Source organism: Sarcophilus harrisii, chromosome 3 (genome assembly GCF_902635505.1).
Source record: "Sarcophilus harrisii chromosome 3, mSarHar1.11, whole genome shotgun sequence".
NCBI lineage: Eukaryota > Metazoa > Chordata > Mammalia > Dasyuromorphia > Dasyuridae > Sarcophilus > Sarcophilus harrisii.
In genome coordinates this window covers 231,760,609-231,786,377 of record NC_045428.1, presented here as the reverse complement: position 1 = coordinate 231,786,377, position 25,769 = coordinate 231,760,609, and the positions used below count along the sequence as shown (strand labels likewise).

The 25,769-nt window shown below is 33.4% G+C and overlaps 1 protein-coding gene across 1 annotated transcript; it reads right to left on the bottom strand.

Moving 5' to 3' along the window:
• Window positions 1-298: 298 nt before the first annotated feature.
• Window positions 299-25,180, bottom strand: LOC111720230 (histone H4 transcription factor-like). Its single transcript, XM_031961261.1, is given in 10 exon segments — window positions 299-647; window positions 2,419-2,525; window positions 3,029-3,066; window positions 3,069-3,098; window positions 3,101-3,137; window positions 8,972-9,123; window positions 11,307-11,424; window positions 12,293-12,516; window positions 23,132-23,712; window positions 25,122-25,180. Coding segments are annotated over 10 exon segments (1,695 nt in total).
• Between the last annotated feature and the right edge of the window lie 589 nt (window positions 25,181-25,769).

Genomic DNA, 25,769 nt, shown 5'->3' with positions numbered 1-25,769 from the left:
AATTTGTAGGGTTGGTGGGGGGAATAAAAAGAGATTAAGAAGTTAGAGAACAGACAAAAAAAACTTCCAACCTTCCTTTTCTCCTTAATACTTTCATTTATACATCTTTTTTTTTTAAGTTTCAAATTTGTGCTTCCTAATGGAAAGTGCCTAATTGTTAGCACTGAATTTTTTATACTTGGCAGCATCTCATCCAATGCTGTCATAAAAATGATAACTAAATAGTTCTTTTTAAAAGTCAAGAAACCTTTTAATATTTCCATATAGCCTTTTAAACAACAGATGTCTTTTTTTTTTTTCATTTTAGCACTGCATTCAATGTCATAGTTTCATTAAATTCAGTTGGAGAATTTTCATATGAGACTGGAACATTGTGAAGTTCACAATATACAGACTCTTTTAAAGAGATATCCACCTCTGACACAGATTTTCCTATTGGAGATCCTGATAGTGGGTGAAAGTATGAAGTATGAAATCTTGTGAACAATCCTTTGTAAGAAGCATTGCTGCTATTTCTAGTACAACTTTGGCTTCCTGAAGTCTTTTGGAGAGGCTTCTTGTAAATGAAATTACAATTTAATTCCATAGCAGTTTTAAAATTATCTATATTCAAAGTCCAGTAGCCATCTTCATCTTCTTTGTATCTATCAGAATATATGAGAATTCAAAGACTAATAAAAATACATTTACATGTCATTATTGTAATAATGACTATAAAAGTGACAAGATATATTGATCCATATGAAAAAATTAGTAAATTCTTGAATTGTTGGTTTTTATTTCTGTCCTCCAAAACATCAAATAAAAAGTCCTATTTTATACAGTATCTTTCTCATAATAAATGCACAATATGTATTTGTTAATTTAATAAATGGTATTTCAAATGTTGGGATTCTCATGAATATATGTGAATTTTAACACTTCATTAGTGCACAACTGAAAGCTAGACATATTAACAGATATAATTGGGGGCAGCTAGGTGGCACAGTGAGTAGAACATCAGCCATGAAGTCAGGAGAACCTGAGTTCAAATTTGACCTCAGACACTTGACACTTACTGGTTTGTTATCCTGAGTAAGTCACTTAACCCCAATTACCTCACAAACAAACAACAAACAAAAAATCCACTAATAGATATAATCAAAGTCAAAGGCATTATTGGAACAAATTAGCTTTAAAGATAAAAAAGCAAATAAGCAACATTTAAAAAATTTTTTCTTCTGCTATTATCACTGACCACTATTATGTCAATATAACTCAACATGAATTTACATTTGTAGTATCACATTTGTGACAGCAAGATGCAGTGCATACATAGAGCCTTGAATTTGGAGTCACATGATTTATTACATGTGAACTTTGAGAAAATTTCTGCTTAGTGTAGCTCACTAGTAAAATGAGAAAGTTGGAAAACATGAGTTCTAAAATTCCTTCTAGCTCTAGCTCTTTGATGCTAGGTATAATCAAGGCTGAAGGCATTATTTGAACAAATCAACCTTTAGAACAAAAGAGTAGACAAGAACTAGAATTTAACAATTAGGTATTCTTCCCCAATGTAGTCCTTGAGAATCATTTTTGTCTCATATATATATATATATATATATATATATACACACACAATTATAGATTTAGATATTTATTTTAAAATATATGGATATGAATACATCCAATCTATAGACATGCTCATATATAATTTGTATGTTATTAGAAATTATATTTAAACAAATTAAAACTAAAGCATAATAATTACTTTCTATGAGGTCTTAAAAACACTGCAAGTTGAATCTGCAGTCCAATCAATTTCAATAGGAAAAAATAAACTGAATGCCATTGTTATTCACATACATTTAGGAGGTTAATGACAAAAAAAAAAAAAGGCTTCATATACACTAAAATATTAATGGCAATTTTTTTAGTAATAAAAATGAACTAAAAATAAAGTTAATATCCCATGACTGGGAATTCATTGAACAAATTATAGTACATGAACATAATGGAATATTTATACAGTTATTTATCCACATGGAAAGCCATATGAACATACAGAATGAATTCAATAGGACTAGAAAACAATATCATGGCTACAGCAATATAAATAGAAAAAATAACAACAAAACAATAAAAACTGAATTCTGTGGCATTCTAATGACCAGCCTCTGTACCGTAAAAATATTAAAAAGTATAACCTCTTTCTTCTTTGCAGGGGTGGAGGCTAAATCTGTCAGACTTTTTTGATGTTGATTAGTTTTACTGAAAATTTTATCCCTTCTTTTTTAATGCTTCATTAGGAGAGGAAAGAGATATTTTGAGAACTAGAAGAGATGCAAAAACAAAAGATATATAAAATAAAATAAATTTTATAAATTAAAATTTATTTCAACAAAAAAAGCTTATGGAAAAACTCAAAATGAGTATCTGAAGTAAGAACAACAGCTGAGCTGATGTATCTTCCGGAGGTGTAAATTCAAAGTGTAGCACCACAAAAAACATTTCTAAAAGATATGACATTTGTACTTTATGGTACTCTGCAAATGAAGAAATTGTTACAAAGTTAAAGAAAAACAAGACTTCTTTTTCAAAATGTAGAATTTAAAATAAGGAAGTCTCAATTATTGTTAATAATGCTATTCTTTATAATGTAAACTTTTTTTGGTGTATGTTTCTTTTAAGTAGGAAGCTTCTTTTTTTCATTTATTTGTTATACGTACTATTTTTATAATAATACAGTTCACAGCTAGCGCTTGCCTTTTAATTTATAGTCTCAAGGATTACCTAGAATAGCTGGTATGTGTTAAAGGTAAAACTTGAACCCAGGACTTCTTTACTCAAGATCAAGCTCCCTATGCACCATGCTTGACTGATTTTCTTTGCTATTATCATAGTAAGGGAATGTGTAAAACATTTGACAAGTCCACGGTTTTTAATACTAAAAATTTAAAAGATCTATAAGAAAAGTATTTTCTGAAATGTTTTAGGCAAATATAACTTAAAAGTTGAGACACAAAAGGTCAAAAATTAATTGTTTTACTTCATGCACTTTTTTGTAATGCTGTCTAAATGTCTTAAATTACACCCATTCACATCACAACAGTAGGCAGATTGTGTGTTTCAATGTGTTTACATAGATCATATATATTCTTAATATATATATATATATATATATATATATATATATATATATATAAATATATATTGCCAAGGGACAAACAGTTTCATCCTTATTATCTAAGTGGGGTCAGCTTAGTCCTGAAACTCATTGAATTCAATTCAAATTCCAGGTTAAGCTGAAACACATCCAGAAGCCAACTTGGGACTCTACCCACGAGCCTCCTTCAGCTTGTAGCCAAAGTTTCTATTATAAAAGAGCCAAACTAAAACCCTCTCTTTGCAGAGGTTCCAAACATGCCAGCTCCATGCTTGGCATCCCAAGGAGCCTCTGTCTATTGGAATACTCTTTCCAGTGCCATCCTCTCTTTACCCTCACCTATTTCCCTAAGCAGACTTTATGCCTCTCTGTCAGGATTTCTAACCTTACTTCCAATCCCCATAATAAACCTCTTTTATCAATTTTTGGGTTTTCGAGTCTGTAAATTCCTTTACAGAGAATCTCTGTGCCGCCAGAAGGGAGTCCCCAAAACTCCCTATGCCAAACTTCTCCATTTGGTTTCCAAATGGAGAAAACTGCCCCCAGACCTTATCATTTAACTCCCTGACCACTAGAAATCCTAATTTCATTTTGGTTCCCTAAATCTAAACCCCATTAATAGTATTCAAGCATCCAATATGAACTCCATACCACTCAGTTATCAGAGTATAACTTTTGTGGCTCTTCATTTAGATTGCTTTAGAAGAGAAAAACATGGAAGTGATAAGACAAATTTAAATACAATATTATTGTTTATCTTTGTACTCAAATATCATCAGTGACATTAGGGTGCTGAAGTCAAGGAGCAGTGTGTTTGACAGTGGCTGATCAATCCGATATGAGCTCAGAAGACTATCACAACTTGGCATAGTTTGAACATTTGGGATGTACATCACAAATTTTCTTTGTGCTTCTGTGATTCTGCTTTGCTCATAGCGCACATGGACAGACCATGTTGGGTTCCCTTGTACCAGCATTCCCATTGTCTCTCATTTGATTTTAAAGTTCTTCAGAGCAAGAAACTTGGGTGTATTTATTTCTATTTCTAATGGGTGAGCACTTTCCTTATGCCTGTTCTTCATAAAATAGGCAAAATTTAAAAGCAATTTCTCCTTTGTCACGTTTCCATTTTTTACATATTTTAACAATAAGGTTTCTACTAAATTTCTTCCAGATTCTTAAACTAAAGAATACAATATAACATTGCATATAGTTACAAATAGTGAATTCTTAAGGAAGAAAAATAGCCATATGGCTCCCTTCAAGGTTCAGCTCAAGTGCCACCTCTTAGACCTTCCTCATCTAGATATTGTTGTCCCTTACTTCTTTGCATATTCTTGTATTTCCTATATGTACATGCATTACTCTCCTCCCACTGACTATTAACTCTGTTGAGAGGAGTTAACTGCTTTATTTCATTTTTTAAAAATCATCAATGCCTAGCACATCAGTGCTTAATGCTTGTTGATTGATTTTTTTAGAGTGGGGTGACTAAACCTACTATTTCTTCAGCATAACTACCTCCCCATTACTTCCTCTACCTATGATGACTGAAATTTTTGCTGAAATTTAGCCTTACAGAGTTGCCTGTGGCATTGAAAGGCTAAGTGACTTTGCAAAGAATCACAATAGCTAGTGTCAGAACACAACTCCAGATCTTCCAGACTTGGAGGTCACAATGTTCTCAATAAATCTTGCAAAAAGAAAAAGTATTAGACATAGATACTTTCTTCAATTAAGAGTTATCATAGTTTCAGAAGAAAGAATCAACTAAAAATAATGCTTTATTGAATTCTACCTTTCCATCCATATTTCATGTATATTATACAATTTAGCAGGATAAATTGGGGGTGAAAAGCAAGCATTGCATTGTGAATAGAGAACTGACTTACAAGTCAGAAAACCCATAGCCAAATTTGCCTCTTGATACTAGTGGTATGATATTTCAGGCTATTCAAGATATTCAGCCCTTTAGAACCCCGTGCCCCTTCTCCCTCCTCAGGTACTTCCTAAGGGTGTAACTTGCAAAAAGTTAATGATCTGTGCTAAGAGAGTAAGCTCCTCACTGGAAAATCTCCACCACACTGATAAAATCAGATTCAACCAAAAGACAAATGCTTAATCGATCCCAATGCTCTCATATATAATCCAAGCACAGGGAATTCTGTCAAAGATGGTTGGGGGGTGAGGAGAGAAGGAATATCAAATCTACTTACTATCCTTTGAAATCTGTCGTTTGGCATGATCAAAAAATTTGGTATTGTTGGAGAACATCCTTCCATAAGACACAGACTACTACTTTTTTTCTTGAATGTATGTTTTTTTAAATTATAATAACTTTTTATTGACAGAACCCATGCTAGGGTAATTTTTTACAACATTATCCTTTGCACTCACTTCTGTTCCGATTTTTCCCCTTTCTCCCTCCACCCTCGCCCCTAGATGGCAAGTAGTCCTATATATGTTAAATATGTCGCAGTATATCCTAGATACAATATATGTGTGTAGAACCAAACAGTTCTCTTGTTGCACAGGGAGAATTGGATTCAGAAGGTAGAAATAACCCAGGAAGAAAAACAAAAATGCAAACAGTTTACATTCATTCCCCAATGTTCTTTCTTTGGGTGTAGCTACTTTTGTCCATCACTGATCAATTGAAATTGAGTTAGGTCTCTTTGTCAAAGAAATCCACTTCCATCAGAATACATCTTCATACAATATCGTTGTTGAAATATATAATGATTTCCTGGTTCTGCTCATTTCACTTAGCATCAGTTCATGTAAGTCTCTCCAAGCCTCTCTGTATTCATCCTGCTGGTCATTTCTTACAGAACAATAATTTGAATGTGTTCTTAATGCTCTCTTTATTTATGCCAATAAAGTAGAAAAGGAAATAACAGTTTGTTATATTTAAAGAGGGAGAACTACTAAAGTGCTTTGTACAGAAAAAATAAATATAGCATACTTCTATCTACATAAACCTTTTAAGTGGTGAATTAAAAGTCATATAAAAGAAGGAAAAGCTACTTATCTCTGATTATTATTATTATTATTTTTTTCCCTCAGGCAATTGGGGTTAAGTGACTCACATAGCTAAGAAGTCTGAGTCTGAGGTCACATTTGAATTCAGGTCCTCCTGATTTCAGGGCTGGTCCTCTATCCACTGACCAACTAACTGCCACTGAAAAGCTACTTATGCCAAGCTTTTAATGAACTGCTTTGCTATATTTATTTCATGTGAATGGGACTGATTGGATGAAGTATTTCTCAGTATTAAGTCACTTTGAACCTGGAGATACAAGAAGTAGCAGGAAGTGATGTGACCCGTGGGAGGCAGCCAGCATTGGTGACCATTGGTCAAGGATGGTTAAGTCCTTTTAGTCTATCCAATGAGAAGGCTCAAGTCTTTTGCTTTTAAACTTTGAACAAGTTGGAAGCTGGCCAGGTTCCAGGAGCACATGGTGGTAGTTGGGATGGCTCTCCAGTGTGTGTCTGGGCCTCTCCCTGCAGGGATTAAATAAATGCTTTCTCCTTGTACCTGATGATGTCTCTGATTAGTTAATTGGGAAGGGGGTCTTGGACTCCACCTGTCTCACACAATGGCATTAAAAGTCAAACCAAAAAAAAAAACAAAAACAAAAAACCACAAGTGGGTAGAGAGATGACCAAGAAAGGCTTCTTCAATCATATATATAGATTCTGAAGGTATTTAACACTTTCATCATCTATATAATAAAACATATGCCCGAAAGTTGATGGAAAGTCCAAGAGTTTGAAGGTAAATAATATTTTAATGGGTGAAACAGGAAGTTTTAAAGTGAACATTAAATTAGAAAGATTACATAGAATTCAATAGAAACATAACAAAAGTACATTGTTATTGCTCAGTTAGACTGACTATTGGGATTTTCTTGGCAAAGACACTGAAGAGTCATTTCATTCTCTAAATTATTTTACTAACTAGGAAACTGAGGCAAACAGTGACTTGCCCAGAGTCACACAGCTAGAAAGTGTCTGAGGCTGCATTTGAATTTGGGTTTTCCTGACTCTAGTCTCTGAACTCTATCCATTGTACCACCTAGCAGCAATAAGAAAAACAAACAAACAAACAAAAAACAAATGAAATACTGCAAATATTATCCAATCTCAGTAAAAGGTTCAAGGTGAATAAGAAGTTGATTGTTAGCAATATTCTTATGTTTTTAAAAAGAAAACAAAATAGTACATTATAGTAGATATGAGGTAATAATAGAAATATTATTGAGGAGAAATTTTTATTCATTACTGTACAATAATTATACATTTTAAATTACTGTACAGTGGTTCTTGTTCATCAACAAAATTCTTTATATAGCTTTTCTCAGAAGGGCAATATTTTTTCAAAGTTTGAATTTCATTCATCATATTTGCATATATCATTTTGCTGACATAAACTTATTTTAATATGCTGTTTTGAATTTACTTAGTATACGGTAAAATGCGTGAAACACAATGAGTTTATATCAGCAACCCCCAGAAAAATCCTTCAGTTACATCATTCAGAGAATTTTTGAGTTGAAAATGACCTTGAAGGTTATGTAAACAAAGCACTACCAGAAGTATAACTCTCATCCACTATTGTGAAGTCCAAATTAGCTCCCTGTTGACCTCAGGATCAGCCAGAGTAAGGATCAGCAAAAGTCCTTAGTCTTTAGGGGGAGAAGTAAAGGAGATGGAAGAAACTCCACAAGGCTCACCACCAACCTTCCTTCTCCTTCTCCTCCAAAGTGACTCTGGTTTGTCTTACTCCACCCCCTAATCCCTCCTACAATTATCTGTATACACCAAAAGATGGAGCCAGCACAGAATAGTGAGAGGGGCCATTTTCCAAGCATATGCTAATAGAGTATTGTCCAATAGGTAATTAGCCTTAAGTGCTCGGTTGTCTGATTCCAGTGCACCTATTCAGAGTTTCAGCCCTTTACACACTATGTCCCTGATCATTAATCATCTAGACTCAGTTTAAAGATCTCCAGTAAGAGAGAACTGACTGCCTCTGGAGGAGTCCCATTATGCTACCGGACAGTGTTAACTATTAGGAATTTTTTTTCCTTGAGTTAAAATCTGCCTTTCAGCAACTTTTATTTAGTGGACTCAGTTCTGCCCTCTAGAGTTGTCATATCAGTTTAATAATGCCTCTTCCACATGATAGCACTTCAAAAAGTTTTAAGACATTTACCATGTTTACTTCATTCCAAGCACCATTATTCTAAGTAGTCTCACCATCCTGGTCACCATCATATGCTCTAATTTGTCACTGTCTTTCCTAAAATGCTTTGGGCAGATATGAAAAAACAAAAAAACAAACAAACAAAAAAACAGTATAGATGTATTCTAACTATAAGAGAATATAACAGATTTTCTTTACTGTGAAGTTGTCAAGGCAGCATGGTATAAAAGATAAGAGTGCTAGATATGGAGTCAGGAGGCCTAGAATCATAAACTACTTCACTGTTTGCTTTCCCCTTCCTCTTTTTCTGGAAACTTTTATTTATGCGGTTAATAGATTAATATTTTTTACTTTCTCATGATGTTGACTTATATCAACTTTGCTATTTATGAAAACTATTAGGTTTTTTTCCCCCCATATGAACTGTTTCCCTTAGCTCTCTAATCCTAAACTTAACAATTGATATTCAAGACTCCAAATTTTTTCCTATTACATTGCATCAAATTACCTTCTGCCATTGTAGTATGAGGTCTTTTAGATCTCAATTCTGATATCCACTCTGTTCTACTTTGTTTCATCCACATACTAGTTATAAGAAGCAATATAAAAAAGGGCACCCATAGTCTGGAACAGTTGTGGGGATGCAACTTGGCAAATTCTTCAGATTCTTTAGCCTTTATGTTCTCATCAGCCATAGTCACTGAAACTGAGACTATAAAGTTCTCATTGCCAAAGTCACTGTTAATGTCAAATGTTTCAACATTAGAAGCTAATATGAAATTATTAATGAAAATGACATTAAAGAAGGTGCCTTATCATCTGCTTTGCTACTGAATCCTACAGACCTCTCTGCTTGACTTGCAGCAGAAACCTTCTATACATCTTGTCCTTCAGTGGATTAGAGAATGAGTCACTAGAGATCAGAGATTATTTTGTGCTTCAATTTGTATTGTTAGCACTTGGTGTAGTACTTTGCATGTAAGTATTGAATGTATGTTTTTTCATTCTTTCCTAGTAGAGATCTATCTAGCTTCCACAAGACCTACCTACTTTGGTGCTATATGCCCGCACATTTTTATAACCTCACTGTTTTATAAGCCAGAAATTTCAAATGTGCCCCTGACGGCCTCACAGAATACTCCACAGGACCAAATGCACCCTGACTCAGACTAAAATGGAACTGGTTTAAGAAACTAGACAAAACTATAATGAAAAGAGAAAATATTGTATTTAAAACAAACTCAGTAAGTGGCTGTAGGGATCCTTATTTATGGTTTAGTGGCCCCCATTTTTATTTGAGTTCAACACCACTATTCTAGGCAACTGTTGATAACCACAGATAAAGTGACTATCTGCATTACCTGAGAATTCCTTCATCTGTAAATTCATTGATCAGGGAAATATTAGGTCCAACCCTTATCTTTCACCCATGTAAGTATACCATTCAATATTTCATTCAAGATACTGGTAAAAACTTTGAACAATTGCATACCTTTATGCACTCTTTATGCTAGAAAGTTTCTTTCAGTATTAATTGAGTTGCTATTTGACAATGAATCCATTGATCAGAACTCTTATTTAATCCACATTTTAATCTTATCCATGAATATCAAGACATTTTATCAAATACCTTGATACATATCCTTATATATGATGCTTACATTAGTTTCTCTGAGCTATCATAATGGTTTCAAAAACAACAGTAATGCTTTGCCAGCTAAAAAGGCAACACAGTGGTTACAAAATAATTAGCAATTTGTCAGGCCTTGTTTATATACACTTTGAAATATAGTGTTCAATTGCATATAGTGTTTAAGAAAAGAGAATTGGATGTTTAACTGATAGAATCCCAGCATGGATAATTTGCCACAACTGTGAAGTAACTTTTCAATTACACTTAGCACTAATCAGATATTTCCTGAAATACTGTTTCTAGTACGATAATCTAAAATCCAAATAAAATTTTATATTAGAGAAGATTTAAGGAGCTGAAACATTTGAAACAATTGAAAAGCAAAAAGAATTGAAATCTTTACCAAAAAGAAGAAAATTATAAAAGACAACACTGATTTTTAAACATCTTAAAAGCTGTTCATATGTACATATATATATACATATATGTGTGTATACACATACACACGCACATATATTTATACACATACATATATACACATATGAGTATAGATATCTGATTTTTATTTTAACTGATAAAGGTATAAAAGGAAATGGACTTAGTGGTTAGACATAGGATGGTTTTCTTTACTGTGAAACTGTCAAGGCAATATTATATAAAAAATAAGAGTATTAGATCTGGACTCAGGAGCCTGTATTCATAACCTACCTTAGTGATTAACAATAATAAATCTAATCAATCAAATATTATTCACTTATTGTTTGCTAGGTATTATGCTAAATACTGAGGATGCATATATAAAAGAAGAATTAATACCAAGTTAAAAGGGGCTTATATTTTAATGAGGAAGATAATATATATATAACAAAAAGGTATATACATAAATACATATATGCACACATTAATAATTCAAACATACATATATGTAAATATTAACAAACAATAATTCAATACAAGGTAGTTTGAGGAGAACACTAGCCATTGAAATGAATCAAGAAAGACCTTACCTCAGTTTTGAACGGCATCTTGAAAGAAAAGAGGGATTCTACAAAGCAGAGTTGAGAGTGGGCAGACATGAAAACTATTGCAAAGGTGTGAAGATAGGAAAAGTATTTTGTGTTTATAAAAACACAGAAAAATCCAATTTGGCTATACTTCAGAGTATGGGAAAGTAATTATCCAGTGATGCTAGAAAATAGGCTTTCTTAGGGTTTCCTTTAAATTTAATATTTCAGATCATGTGGCACATTCATATAAATAAGCAATCATTAAATGCCAACATAAATAAATAAAAGATTTTTTTTAAATCTGCATACTACCTTTCCAGCAATAGAAGATAGATCTTTTTGTTTGTTTGTTTAAAAGACTTCCTTTTTCAGCACAATAAGCATGCATGGTAACATGTTGATAAAACCATTCTGGATTATTGATGGTCATCTAAAAACCTTGTACAAATGTGAATTCATTCAAATAATATTTGGCACAAATAAGGATAACAATGCAAATTCTGATAGAAGGGATTAAATAAGGTAAGTATTATCTATCATGGTATCATGTGATATTAATTATTACTATTTAGCATTTTTTATTGAAAATTGAAAAAATAAATAAGGATACATAATATTCTGTTCCTATCCAAATTTTGGAGAGAAGTTCATTTGAAAGGAGATATTCACTAATTGGACATTAAATAAAAACATTCAACTGGTGACTATAAACATTTCTCACTTCCTTACTAATACACAAACCATCTAGTTTTTGTAAAATATGCTTTAAAATTACCAATTGCAAAAATGTCTAATATTCCCAAATATTCCCTCATTTTTTTGCTGAAGTAATAATGCTAGGCAGAAATTAAATAAATGAGAACTCCTCTGCAAATTAGTAGTTGGAATTTGAGAGTAATTATAGCATCACCCTTTGCCAAACAGCTTCTTCAAATTTAACTAGACAGGGGTCCTAAGTAAAAATCTACAGTCTATCATTGAGTCCTTAATTACAAGCTTTTTTAGTTTAATAGGACTTGGCAAAGCTTGTATCTTGCCGGCACAGAACCCAAGATCACCCATTCCATTATAACTAAGACTTGGAGCAGAGGGATTAATATGTATGTATAATGAATCTGGTAAAATATTCTATATGTCCTTTTAAAAAAGTATTTGTAGCAAATTTGAATATTATTGGCAGATTAAAATAAAATACACTTATCTATATTAAAATTAAACCTTTCCCAGGTGGGAGAAATAGGTAAAAGTTATAGAACAGAAAAAGAAAAAAGGATTACCATGGTGTTTGTTTCACTTACATCACAATGCTCCCAACAGCAAATAAAAATGTCTATAATCTCTGGTATCATATTTTGGCTGTGATTACTTTGTGAACGTTCTGGCAAATTTTGGTGGGATGCTCTTATTTGAGAGCCTAAATATTTCAGCTTTGTGCAATAACTATGGAAATTCACATGGACTATCAGTTCATTGGGACCAATGGCCCATAATGCACAACCTCTCCAAAGACACTGATATTATTCTAAACACAAAGAGAAGACAGGAAGTTACCCAAGTGTAAAATACAGATTTCACAGAACAATATTTGATCATATGTAATTTATATTTATGATATTTGTGTGAAGTACTAATATGGCTATTTTAATTCTATCATTTATTGGCAATAAATTTCTATACTGGTATTTCACCATCTCTTTACCTTTTATCTCATCAAATACCAAACTTTCTTTTAGTGTCTAGAGCTCTAGACTCTTTTTCTTAAATAAGGAAAAATCTATAATTCAAATTAATATTTAATAAATTCTTAATACCATTTACTTAGAGTCTTGTGCAAAGTATACTAAATTAGGAGTCAAGGGACAAGTTCTAGTTCTGGTTCAGTAATTATCTATAAAACCTTAAGCAAGTTGTTTCATCTACCTGTGCTTCCTTTTCGGAAACTATGCATTATTTTAGGAATTTTATTTTCAATTGCATTTGTTATGGGCCAGAACTTGAAACAAGGTGCTAAATCACTGGAATTACTAGAGACAATGATTATGTACTTAGTACTTATTACAGTTCACACCTTTAAGAGAGCATATATAAGGAGGAGCTCCCACAAGCCCACGGAAGCCCACAAGCCCACTCTCTCAGAGGCGGAGTCAGATTCATTCCAACTTCTACCTTTGTGCTGGCTGGAGGCTTTGGATTGGGAAGGAGTTAGAGGCTGAAGCTGAAAGAGACAAAAGACTAGTGAGCGGCAAGAGCTCTCAGAACCAAGAAATAGATAGGACTCTTAAGAAAACCAACAGGGCTATTTTGAAGGAGAAAATAAAGGATTTGGACTTTAATCCCTAGCTGCATTTGAGGTGATTATTACTCTGAACTGAAACCAAGGCTGCTCCCAGAAGCTCCCCAAGAAACTTGCTCCCAGAGAACATTATATTCTAGAGAAGAATATTACATGCATTCATCTGAGGTAAAAGTTTAGGTTTATTATTTGTAATCACAAATTACCTCTTTTACATTTGTCAATTTCACTTATATGCTTACTTTATATAAGTATAACATCATTTATAATCATAGATGTTTTAGTCTTCAGTCATGGTCCTCTTTTAATCTTTAACATTAATATAGTAAATAATAAGGTTTAAATTTATGATTGTTTTGTTATTATGTGCTATTGATTCTCTATACTAACTCCCCATAGCAGCTATCCCAAATCTCCCATGAGTCACTTCTTTACTGGATAATATTATTAGGCAAGGTCACAGCCTTTGGGGAAATATAATATTTGTATATATATATATATATATATATATATATATATATATATATATACAAATATATATATAATATATATAAATAAATATATTATTATAAATATAAATAAATATATTGTATACAATAAATATATATTATATATATAATTTTTCCCAATGAAAAAAGCTCCATTGGCTCTAAGCATTATGGGATGCAGAATAAAATTTCACATAACCCTGCTATTCTTTCAAGTTACTATGCTTTACTTCTCACTTTTACAGCACAACTCCTACAAGAAGAAAAAAAGACTACAATAAATTCATACTACTCTCTCCTAGGCTCTCTTAGTGACTGAAATCAACTTCCCATGATTTCAATTAATTTCATTCAAATGTTCTCCAAATTTATCTATCCTCTATCTAATCTCCCTTCCAAATTATTCCAGGCCTTTTTTATTCATTGCCTGTTGAACACCTTCACTTGGATTTCTTGTCAACATGTTCCAAGATCTTCCACAAAAACAAACAAAAAAAATTGTTGTCCAGATTCCCCAAATTCCAAGATCCGTCTAAGTACTTTCTTCCTCAAATTACCTTATCCCCAGTAATCCCAATATCTCTACCAAGATGAAATTTTATTTTACAAAGTTTGTCTCATGTTGCTTTTCCTAAACCTTTCCTGAACACTCCAGTCAATATCATTTCATGTACCACCATACTGTATTCTGAATATATAGCTTGTTTTCCCCATCTTAGGTTCCTTAAGAAAAAGGACAATGTATACCTTATGCATTTTAATCACTCAACAAAACGTTCTCAAGTCCAACTTTTTTGTTTATAGCCTATACTACTTATTGTTATAATAAATGGCCTTTCAAATTATAATTATATGATTCCCAATATATCAACTTCAATTGCCACAACTCTGAGACAGCACTGTAGGAAAATCACTTTGAAGTCAAAGGAATTCAGAAGAGTTTTATGCTCCTTAAGAATTCAAATACTGGGAGCAACTAGATGGCATAGTGGATAAAGCACCAGCCCTGAAGTTTGGGGGACCTGAGTTCAAATGCGACCTCAGACACTTAAATACTTCCCAGCTTTGTGACCCTGGGCACATCACTTAACCCCAATTGCCTCAGGAAAAATAAAAAATATACTTCAAATGATTGTTTTTCCTTGAACAAATCACTTAATTGTTTCCCTATAAAAATGAGGGAGCTGAGAAAGAGATTAAAGGAATAAGAATAGGTCATTAAAATAGTTTTTTGGGAGTCTGATTGGTATAGCGCTAAATAAATAGATTAGTTTAGGTAATATTGTCATCTTTATTATATTTGCTCGCCCTATCCAAGAGCATTTAATATTTTCAATTGTTAGATCAGACTTAATTTGTGTGAAAAGTGGTCTGTAATTTTGCTCATAAAGTTTCTGATTTTCCCTTGGCAGATAGATTCCTAAATATTTTATATTATCAGTAGTTACTTTAAATGGAATTTCTCTTTGTAACTCTGACTGTTGGATTTTGTTAGTGATATATAAGAATGCTGATGACTTATGTGGGTTTATTTTATAACCAGCAACTTTGCTAAAGTTGTGGATTATTTCTAATAACTTTTTAGCAGAATCTCTGGGGTTCTCTAAGTATACCATCATGTCATCGGCAAAGAGTGATAATTTGCTTCCTCATTGCCTATTCTTATTCCTTTAATCTCTTTCTCAGCTCTTATTGCTATAGCTAGCGTTTCTAATACAATATTAAATAGTAACGGTGATAGTGGGCAACCTTGTTTCACTCCAGATCTTATTGGGAATGGTTGCAGTTTGTCTCCATTACATATGATGCTTACTGATGGTTTTAAATAGATGCTGCTGATTATTTTAAGGAAAAGTCCATTTATTCCTATACTCTCAAGTGTTTTTAATAGGAATGGATGTTGGATTTATCAAATGCTTTTTCTGCATCTATTGAGATGATCATATGGTTTTTGTTAATTTGGTTATTGACATGGCCAATTATATTGATAGTTTTCCTAATATTGAACCAGCCCTGCATTCCTGGTATAAATCCTACTTGATCATATTGTATTATCTTGGAGATGATTTTCTGTAGTCTTTTGCTAATATCTTATTTAAGATTTTAGCATCAATATTCATTAGGGAGATTGGTCTATAATTTTCTTTCTCTGTTTTCAGCCTACCTGGTTTAGGTCCATCAGTTGGAGAATGGCTGAATAAATTGTGGTATATGAAAATTATGGAATATTACTGTTCTGTAAGAAATGACCAACAGGATGATTTCAGAAAGGCCTGGAGAGACTTACACGAACTGATGCTGAGTGAAATGAGCAGGACCAGGAGATCATCATATACTTCAACAACAATACTAGATGATGACTAGTCCTGATGGATCAGGCCATCCTCAGCAACAAGATCAACCAAATCATTTCTAATGGAGCAGTAATGAACTGAACTAACTATACCCAGAAAAGAACTCTGGGAGATGACTAAAACCATTACATTGAATTCCCAGTCCCTATATTTATGCACACCTGCATCTTTGATTTCCTTCACAAGCTAATTGTACAATAATTCAGAGTCTGATTCTTTTGTATAGCAAAATAATGTTTTAGTCATGTATACTTATTGTGTATCTAAGTTATATTTTAATATATTTAACATCTACTGGTCATCCTGCCATTTAGGGAGGGTGGGGGTAAGAGGTGAAAAATTGGAACAAGAGGTTTGGCAATTGTTAATGCTGTAAAGTTACCCATGTATATATCCTGTAAATTAAAGGCTATTAAATTAAAAAAAAAAAAAAAAAAAAAAAATCAACCTAACCCCTTAAAAGGGATGTATTTGCTTTGCTTTTTTACTTTTCTCTTATTCGTTTAACAAATTGCTGATTTCCTATTTATTAACTTCCATTTATACTATTCCTTTAAGAAATAAAAGCTACATGGTATTTTCCCCCTAAAAAAAAAAAAAAAAGGAATAAGAATAAGCAATGAGGAAGCTTAATTATCACTCTTTGCCGATGACATGATGGTATACTTAGAGAATCCCAGAGATTCTGCTAAAAAGTTATTAGAAATAATCCACAACTTTAGCAAAGTTTCTGGTTATAAAATAAACCCACATAAGTCATCAGCATTCTTATATATCACTAACAAAATCCAACAGTCAGAGTTACAAAGAGAAATTCCATTTAAAGTAACTACTGATAATATAAAATATTTAGGAATCTATCTGCCAAGGGAAAATCAGAAACTTTATGAGAAAAATTACAGACCACTTTTCACACAAATTAAGTCTGATCTAACCAATTGGAAAAATATTAAATGCTCTTGGATAGGGCGAGCAAATATAATAAAGATGACAATATTACCTAAACTAATCTATTTATTTAGCGCTATACCAATCAGACTCCCAAAAACTATTTTAATGACCTAGAAAAAATAACAACAAAGTTCATATGGAAAAACAAAAGGTCAAGAATTTCAAGGGAATTAATGAAAAAAAAATCAAATGATGGTGGCATAGCTGTACCAGATCTAAAATTATATTATAGAGCAGCAGTTACCAAAACTATTTGGTATTGGCTAAGGAATAGATTAGTTGATCAGTGGAATAGATTGGGTTCAAGGGATAAAACAGTCAACAAATATAGCAACCTAGTCTTTGACAAACCCAAAGATCCCAGCTTTTGGGATAAGAACTTACTGTTTGATAAAATTGCTGGGAAAATTGGAAACTAATATGGCAGAAAATAGGCATTGATCCATACTTAACGCAGTACACCAAGATAAGGTCAAAATGGGTTCATGACCTAGGCATAAAGAATGAAATTATTAATAAATTAGAGGAACATAGGATAGTTTACCTCTCAGACCTGTGGAAGGGAAGGTCTTTATGACCAAAGCAGAACTAGAGATCATTACTGATCACAAAATAGAAAATTTCGATTATACCAAACTGAAAAGTTTTTGTACAAACAAAACTAATGCAGACAAGATTAGAAGGAAGCAATAAACTGGGAAAATATTTTTACAGTCAAGGTTCTGATAAAGGCCTCATTTCCAAAATATATAGAGAATTAACTCTAATTTATAAAAAATCAAGCCATCTCCAATTGAAAAATGGTCAAAGGATATGAACAGACAATTCTCAGATGAAGAAATTGAAACTATTTCTAGTCATATGAAAAGATGCTCCAAGTCATTATTAATCAGAGAAATGCAAATTAAGACAACTCTAAGATACCACTACACACCTGTCAGATTGGCTAAGATGACAGGAAAAATAATGATGATTGTTGGAGGGATGTGGGAAAACTGGGACATTGATTCATTGTTGGTGGAGTTGTGAAGCAGATCCAACCATTTTGAGAAGTAGTTTGGAACTATGCTCAAAAGTTATCAAACTGTGCATACCCTTTGATCCAGCAGTATTACTACTGGGCTTATATCCCAAAGAGATTATAAAGAAGGAAAGGGACCTGTATGTGCACGAATGTTTGTGGCAGCCCTTTTGTAGTGGCTAGAAACTGGAAACTGAATGGATGTCCATCAGTTGGAGAATGGCTGAATAAATTGTGGTATATGAAAATTATGGAATATTACTGTTCTGTAAGAAATGACCAACAGGATGATTTCAGAAAGGCCTGGAGAGACTTACAGAACTGATGCTGAGTGAAATGAGCAGGACCAGGAGATCATTATATACTTCAACAACAATACTAGATGATGACCAGTTCTGATGGATCAGGCCATCCTCAGCAACGAGATCAACCAAATCATTTCTAATGGAGCAGTAATGAACTGAACTAGCTATACCCAGAAAAATAACTCTGGGAGATGACTAAAACCATTACATTGAATTCCCAATCCCTATATTTATGCACACCTGCATTTTTATTTCCTTCACAAGCTAATTGTACAATAATTCAGAGTCTGATTCTTTTTGTACAGCAAAATAATGTTTTGAGTCATGTATACTTATTGTGTATCTAAGTTATATTTTAATATATTTAACATCTACTGGTCATCCTGCCATTTAGGGAGGTGGGGGGTAAGAGGTGAAAAATTGGAACAAGAGGTTTGGCAATTGTTAATGCTGTAAAGTTACCCATGTATATATCCTGTAAATAAAAGGCTATTAAATTTAAAAAAAAAAAATGAGGGAGTCAGATTTGATGTTCTCCAACATTCCTATAGCTTTGAATCTATGATTTTCATAATGGCATGATGTATTCTAAGATATTTGTTTCTAACATTTGCTTAGTGCTTCAAATTTTTAGTGTAGTAGAAAGCTTTCTCAGAACTTAAGAAAAGCATGAAAAATGCTGGAAAAAAAATCAAGAAATACCGCTCTACAATCCAGTTTGAGCTAAATTAGTTTTTCTTTTGCCACCTCATAAAACTAGATCCAGCTATTTTCTAATCCATTTCTTTTTTTCCCTTTAATTAATAGCCTCCTCATTGTCTCTGCTCCACTTCCTTTGCACTTTAGATTAGTAATGGTACTCTGGATTACCATTTTAAAATATTAGGTAATTTGGGGATCTGTAAATCAGAATGGCTGACTAGACTTGAATGATACCTCCATTACTTGTTATCTGAGTGAACTTGTGCAACTATAATATTCTTTAACTCAATTTTTCTCACCATGAAATTCTACAGCAATATTCACCTAATAATATTTTACTTTTTCCAGTTACATGTAAAGATAGTTTTCAACATTTATTTTTGTAAGATTTTTGAGTTCTACATTTTTCTCCCTCCCTTCTTTTCTTTCCCCTTCTTCTCTCTCCAAGACAGCAAGCAATTTGACAGGTTATGCATGTACAATCAAATAGGAATATCCAAATACCCATGTATTTTAAGCATCAGGTGCCAGATATTGTGATATGTACTGGGAATACAGAACCAAAAATGAAATAAATATCTTTCATTAGACCTAACCTTTTATTGGAGGTAACATGCACACACATTAAGTATGAGATTTGACTATTAGTGGTAAGGATTCATTGCTTATTCTCATCACTTTTCTTTGAAATTGATCAAATTTTTTTTTCATGTCCATTGTCAATACTCTAGCTAATAGTCACTTAAAAAAAAAAAAAAGTTTTGTTAGAAACAATCTTTTTCAATCATCTACTGTGGTGTTCTTTGGGTAGCTTTCTTAGAGGCATATCTTTCAGTGGAGAAGGGAAAGAGGAGAGCCTGCCACCACGGTAGTGTGAGATGGGATGAATCAATCTGGCTCCACCTCCAAGAGTGGGCTTCTTCTGAACTGACTCACTTCACTAACTCAGCTCCTTTTTATGCTCTTTTAGAGGTGTGAACTCAAAGGTTGACTCCTCCTCTGAGAGAGTGGGATTGTGTGTTTCTGACTTGTGAATCTCATCCTGAATACTGACTTGTGAATCTCCCAAAAGTGTGAACTCCAATGAGTACTTAAATACATTAGTGAGTTAGAGAATTTGCTAAGTACCATGCTAAATTAGACAACTGACTTATCACTTTGTAAGGATTCTAACAATCCACTTTACAAGTAAGGAAAACTAAGACCCTGAGAAGTTAAGTGACTTGCCCAGTTGTCTAATGAACAAATCAAATCAGATGTCTAGTAGACATATTAAACTTGGCAAGTTCAATTCAGAACTTATTTTTTCTCCAAAACCTTTCCCTTCTCCAAATTTCCCTATCGTTGTCAAGGGCACCATAATACTTGTAGTCATCTAAGCTGGCAATTTAAATGTAGACTCTTCACTTCTCTCTCCTTCTCCCCCATCCTCCCTCATTCAATCTGTTACCTATACCTGTCCATTTCACCTTGCAACATCCCTGTTTCTATCTTCTGATATTTTTACTATTCTGGTACAGGCCCTCACCTTCATAAACCAACTGATCAATCTACTTGACCTAATTTTTTCCCAACTTCAGTGCATCCCTCCATTCAGCTATCAAAGTGATTTTCCTTAAGTGTAGTCTAACCTTATTTCATACCCTCCTTTCCATATTCCTGATCTCCAATAACTTCTCTGGTCACCTCTACAATCAAAGACAACATCATTTGGTGTTCATATTTCATAATTTCTCTTTCTCCTGGTGCCCTCCACTCACCTTTCCAATCTTCCATATACTCCTTGATTCAGTGACAATGGCCTCCTTGTTTCCCAAACAAGACATTCTATCTCTGCGCTCCTGCCATTTTTTTCTGTGTCCCAGGTGGGACCATGTGGAACTGAAAAGTTCTCCCTCTTACCTCTGCCTTCTGGCTTACTTCAAGTCCTAACTGAAATCTTATCTTAAATTGTAAGCCTCTTGTCTCTCTCAATTCTAGTACCTACCCTCTGATACTTATTTCCTATTTATGATGTATGTAACCTGCTTGGAGATATTTGTTCCTATGTTGTTCCTCCCCTTGGGATTGTTAGCTTCTTAAAGGCAGGGATTTTGCCTTTATATCCTAAACCTCCAAGATATAAAGACTCAGTAAAGACAGTCATCTCTAAAAACCTCATTGCTTTTCAACATACCATACTGTCAGACCATCTCTTATACATCTAACAAACCTTGCCTGATTTATAATCCTAAAACATCATTTCAATAATTTCACTCTGCTATCAAAAAAGAACTTCAAAGATTATCCAGTATCTCCAAGATGACGTCCAAACTCAATCTCATGGACCTGCAATACTACTTTCCACCTATTTTTCCAACTTTACTAAAATCAGTTTTTTATATGAACTCACTGCTATCACCAAATTTTTTAAAAAACATGCCTTAAATACATCTTTGTCCCACTAGTTAGAATACTTGATTGATTTTGCACTTTCCTATGATTTGCTTCAACTCTTTTATTTTAGGGCAAATTTTAATCATTTAAAATTTAACACTCCACTTAGGTTCTTTCGTAAAGCAATTTCTGATCACTCTGATCCCTTAGTCCTCTAGTATTTATTGTCTAAGTCATTCATTTGTAACCATAGTGTACAGTTGTGTTATTTAATCTATACTTGTTAAAACTTTCTCTTATTTCTTCAGTTAGGATTGTCTCACCTCAAGTAAATTATAAAATCCTGCAAATTTTTACACATATCTATTTTTGTATGTTCTATGGGCCTCAATGGATCCCTGAACCTAATATTTGAAAAATGTTTGTTAAATGTGTTAAGAGTATTATAGTTTTCACAGCACTTAGGATCATGCCTTTTTAAAATTATTATAACTTTTTATTGATAGTACATATGCATGGTTAATTTTTTACATTATCCCTTGCACTCACTTCTGTTCCGATTTTTCCCTTCCCTTCCCTTCCTCCACCCCCTCCCCTAGATAGCAGGCAGTCTTATACATGTTAAATATGTTATAGTATAGGATCAGGTGTTAAACTGATCAAGTGCTAAAAAAAAAAAAAAGATTTCATTTGCATGTAAAATTATCTCTGAAATACAGATCAAAAGAACTTTTATTTAAATCAACATAATTTTCTTCATCTAAATCAATGTTTTAATAGTAAAATCTAATTAGCACAAAAGGCAAACTGATGGACTCAATAGATTTCAAAAATTTTAAAATGAAGGATATTCAATTTTTTTAAATCTAATTTTCTTCCCATAGTACAAAACAGACAAGGAAGTAGTATGCTAGTGTATCAAATAAATTCAAAATAGCTTTAATCACTATCAAAATAAGTTTCTTCACAGCTACACCCAAAGTAAAAAACACTAAGAAATGAATGTAAACTGTTTGCATTTTTGTTTTTCTTCCCAGGTTATTTTTACCTTCTGAATCCAATTCTCCCTGTACAACAAGAAAACTGTTTGGATCTGCACACATACATTGTATCTAGGATATACTATGACATATTCAACATATATAGGACTGCTCACCATCTAGGAGAGGGGGTGGAGGGTGGGAGGAAAAAATCGGAACAGAAGTGAGTGCAAGGGATAATGTTGTAAAAAAAATTACCCTGGCATGGGTTCTGTCAATAAAAACTTATTATAATTAAAAAAAAAAAAAAGGGAAAAAAGAAAAAGGAAAAAAAAAGTTTCTTCAAAAAAAAAAATTCTTGCCTGACAACAGTCTGACTCAAAGGAAATCTGAAGGACAAAAGCATACACCTTTTTAAAAATGTCAAACTCAAAACTCTGGCAAATACATTGCAATGAATTTTGTTTTGTTTTAAACTGTGGACACAGCAACAAATTCAAGGAACTCACTACTAATCTATTTGGTTACACACTAAAGCTGAAATCAAGGAATTTTGAAAAAGTTATTCCAAACCAAGAACCGTTTAGTTTCCCTGGTTTTTGCTTTACCCTTTTCTATTTTTGCCAGTTTTTTCTGTTAAGAAAAAAAAAACAACTATATATTGAACCTGTCCCTAATTTTTCCTGTGAGTCATTTAGGTACTTCCTCAAGCGTCTGACAACGTGATTACAAAATCCCTCCCTACATTTTCCTCCAAACGGGCACTCGCCAGGCAGAAGCAGCTCGCGAGGCTTTATCCTCTTCCTAAGGCCATTGCTGAGGAAGCTTCTTAACAAAGGGAGCCTAAGGTTTTTTTCGGGAGACAAGATTAAAGAGTAAAGTGCCACAGGTGAGAAAAGTGGAATCAAGGTCCAGAAAGGGGGACGTGAGGGAGGCGCTCCAGCCTCATAACCCCCCGCGACCCCCAGCCCTGAGGATTGGACGGGAGACCGGCTTAATGAAGGAGGACCGCAACCCGACATCCCCCATCCTTCGAAGCGGGGACCCAACCGCGGGAGACCGCAGCCGGGCAGCGTCAGGCAACGCCAACGAGCATGACCACGCAAACGGGCCCCAGCCCCGCCTTCTCGTGTCCTGGCTGACGTGAGAGGGCTGAGGGAGAGGGAAGTCTTCTGGTCAAGACGGAAACATGGTTCGGCCGAGTGAAGTCCCGGAGAGGAGCGATGGGGCCGAGCCAGCCGTCTTATACTGTTATTAAATATTTAGGGGAAAGTAGTTTTCGGGTCTTATCGAGCCTGTGTCTAGGGAGTTATTGTGTTTGTGAATAATTATAATGCTGATTTTTAAAACAAAGTCAAATTTTCACTTTACATTTTCTGTATCTTTTTTTTTAATACTATGAAAATTTTTATAAAGTAATTTCTGAAAGAATTGTAAACAAGGGAGAACGTTGGTGGATGCGTTTTAAATAATATTTCAATGGGAAAAAAATTAATTATCAAAACTGAGACATTTGTACAATACAGTATAATGAAAATTCTTTAGATTAAACCTGAATCATCCAGTCATTTTCAGGGCGAATGGACAACTTCCACTTTCTAGAATGGATAGTTTCCTTTTTCACTGAAGATTATTACATAATTGAAAATTGTTATAAACCAGGAAGCATTATTTAATCTATTAGAAAGGCCAGGCCATATACACAGATTGCTTTTGGGGAGTATTTTCTAGTCATCCAATTTATGCACTAAATGATCTAGTTTTCTTCTTTGTAATCTAGAAAGTGTAGGATTTTTTTCTTGCTCTAAATCTGTGATTTTATTTTGTAAAGGCTCCTGTTGCTACCTTCTGCTTTTAGCTTAGATGATGGGAAAATAGATTAGAAATGAATTGCATATATGATGACCAGTTCTGATGGACCTGGCCATTCTCAGCAATGAGATGAACCAAATCAGTTCCAATGGAGCAGTAATGAACTGAACCAGCTATGCCCAGAGAAAGAACTCTGGGAGATGACTAAAAACATTACATTGAATTCCCAATCCCCATATTTTTGCCCACCTGCATTTTTGATTTCCTTCACAGGCTAATTGTACAATATTTCAGAGTCTGATTCTTTTTGTACAGCAAAATAACGGTTTGGTCATGTATACTTATTGTGTATCTAATTTATATTTTAATATATTTAACATCTACTGGTCATCCTGCCATCTAGGGGAGGGGTTGGGGGGAAGGAGGGGAAAAATTGGAACAAGAGGTTTGGCAATTGTCAGTGCTGTAAAGTTACCCATACATATAACCTGTAAATAAAAGGCTATTAAATTAAAAATAATAATAATAAATTTTTTAAAAAATGAATTGCAAATCACCCCAGTTTTTTTCTTTTGTATATTACCTGTTTTAATTCTATGTGAAAAGAACTGTAGATTTGGAGTTAAAAGGCTCAGGTTTTGTCTTGATCTCTATCACTTGATAGCTGGGTGATCTTGTACCTCTAAGGCTTTTATTTGCATTATTTAATAAGGTAGATTGTTGTGAGGCTCAAATGAGAGTATATGTCAAGCCTATATTATATAGCACCTACATTTAGGTGCTATATAATAGCACCTAATTTAAGTGATTTGAAAGTGCCTTTCATACAGAAAACGAATACATACCTAACACAATCTACTGGAAGCAGAATTACCTTCAGATAATAAAGGATGCTGAGATACATGTTAACTTCTCTTACAAATCCTCAAAAGCAAGATTATTAAAGTTGAAATTTTTTTTTATTCTCCTTTTGTAACTAAGAAATTCAGATTTAGAATTCAGTATTATTATCTGTCATTCCTAATTTTTTCATCTAGCTGAACAAGTTCTCTCTCTCACTCTCTCTCTTTTTTTTTTGCTACCCAAATCTGTTGGTTCAAATTTGTAGTTAGTCTTTTTGGTCCATGCTTTCTCAAAAATACTGCATGTATCTTATTGCTCTTTATGAAGCTCATTAGCACCTCAGTGATTAGTATATTTCAAATAAAGAGCTTTTTAGAAGAATTCATAAAATGATATAATAGTAAGTTATTGCCATGGACCAATTATACACCCATAAACATAGTGTCTACTTTTTAAGATGAGAAGTTTAGCAGAGTCCACTAATTTAAAGGTAGATAGTACAGCACCTTTTATTTGATCAACATTTAAAAAAAAAAACTGAATGGAAATAGAGGCAATCTCTCAAAACAGTCTTAAATACCTTTTTTTAAAAAGTCCAGTAAAAGTCACCAATATGTAATTTAGATGTAAAGCCTTTGGATACTCTGAAC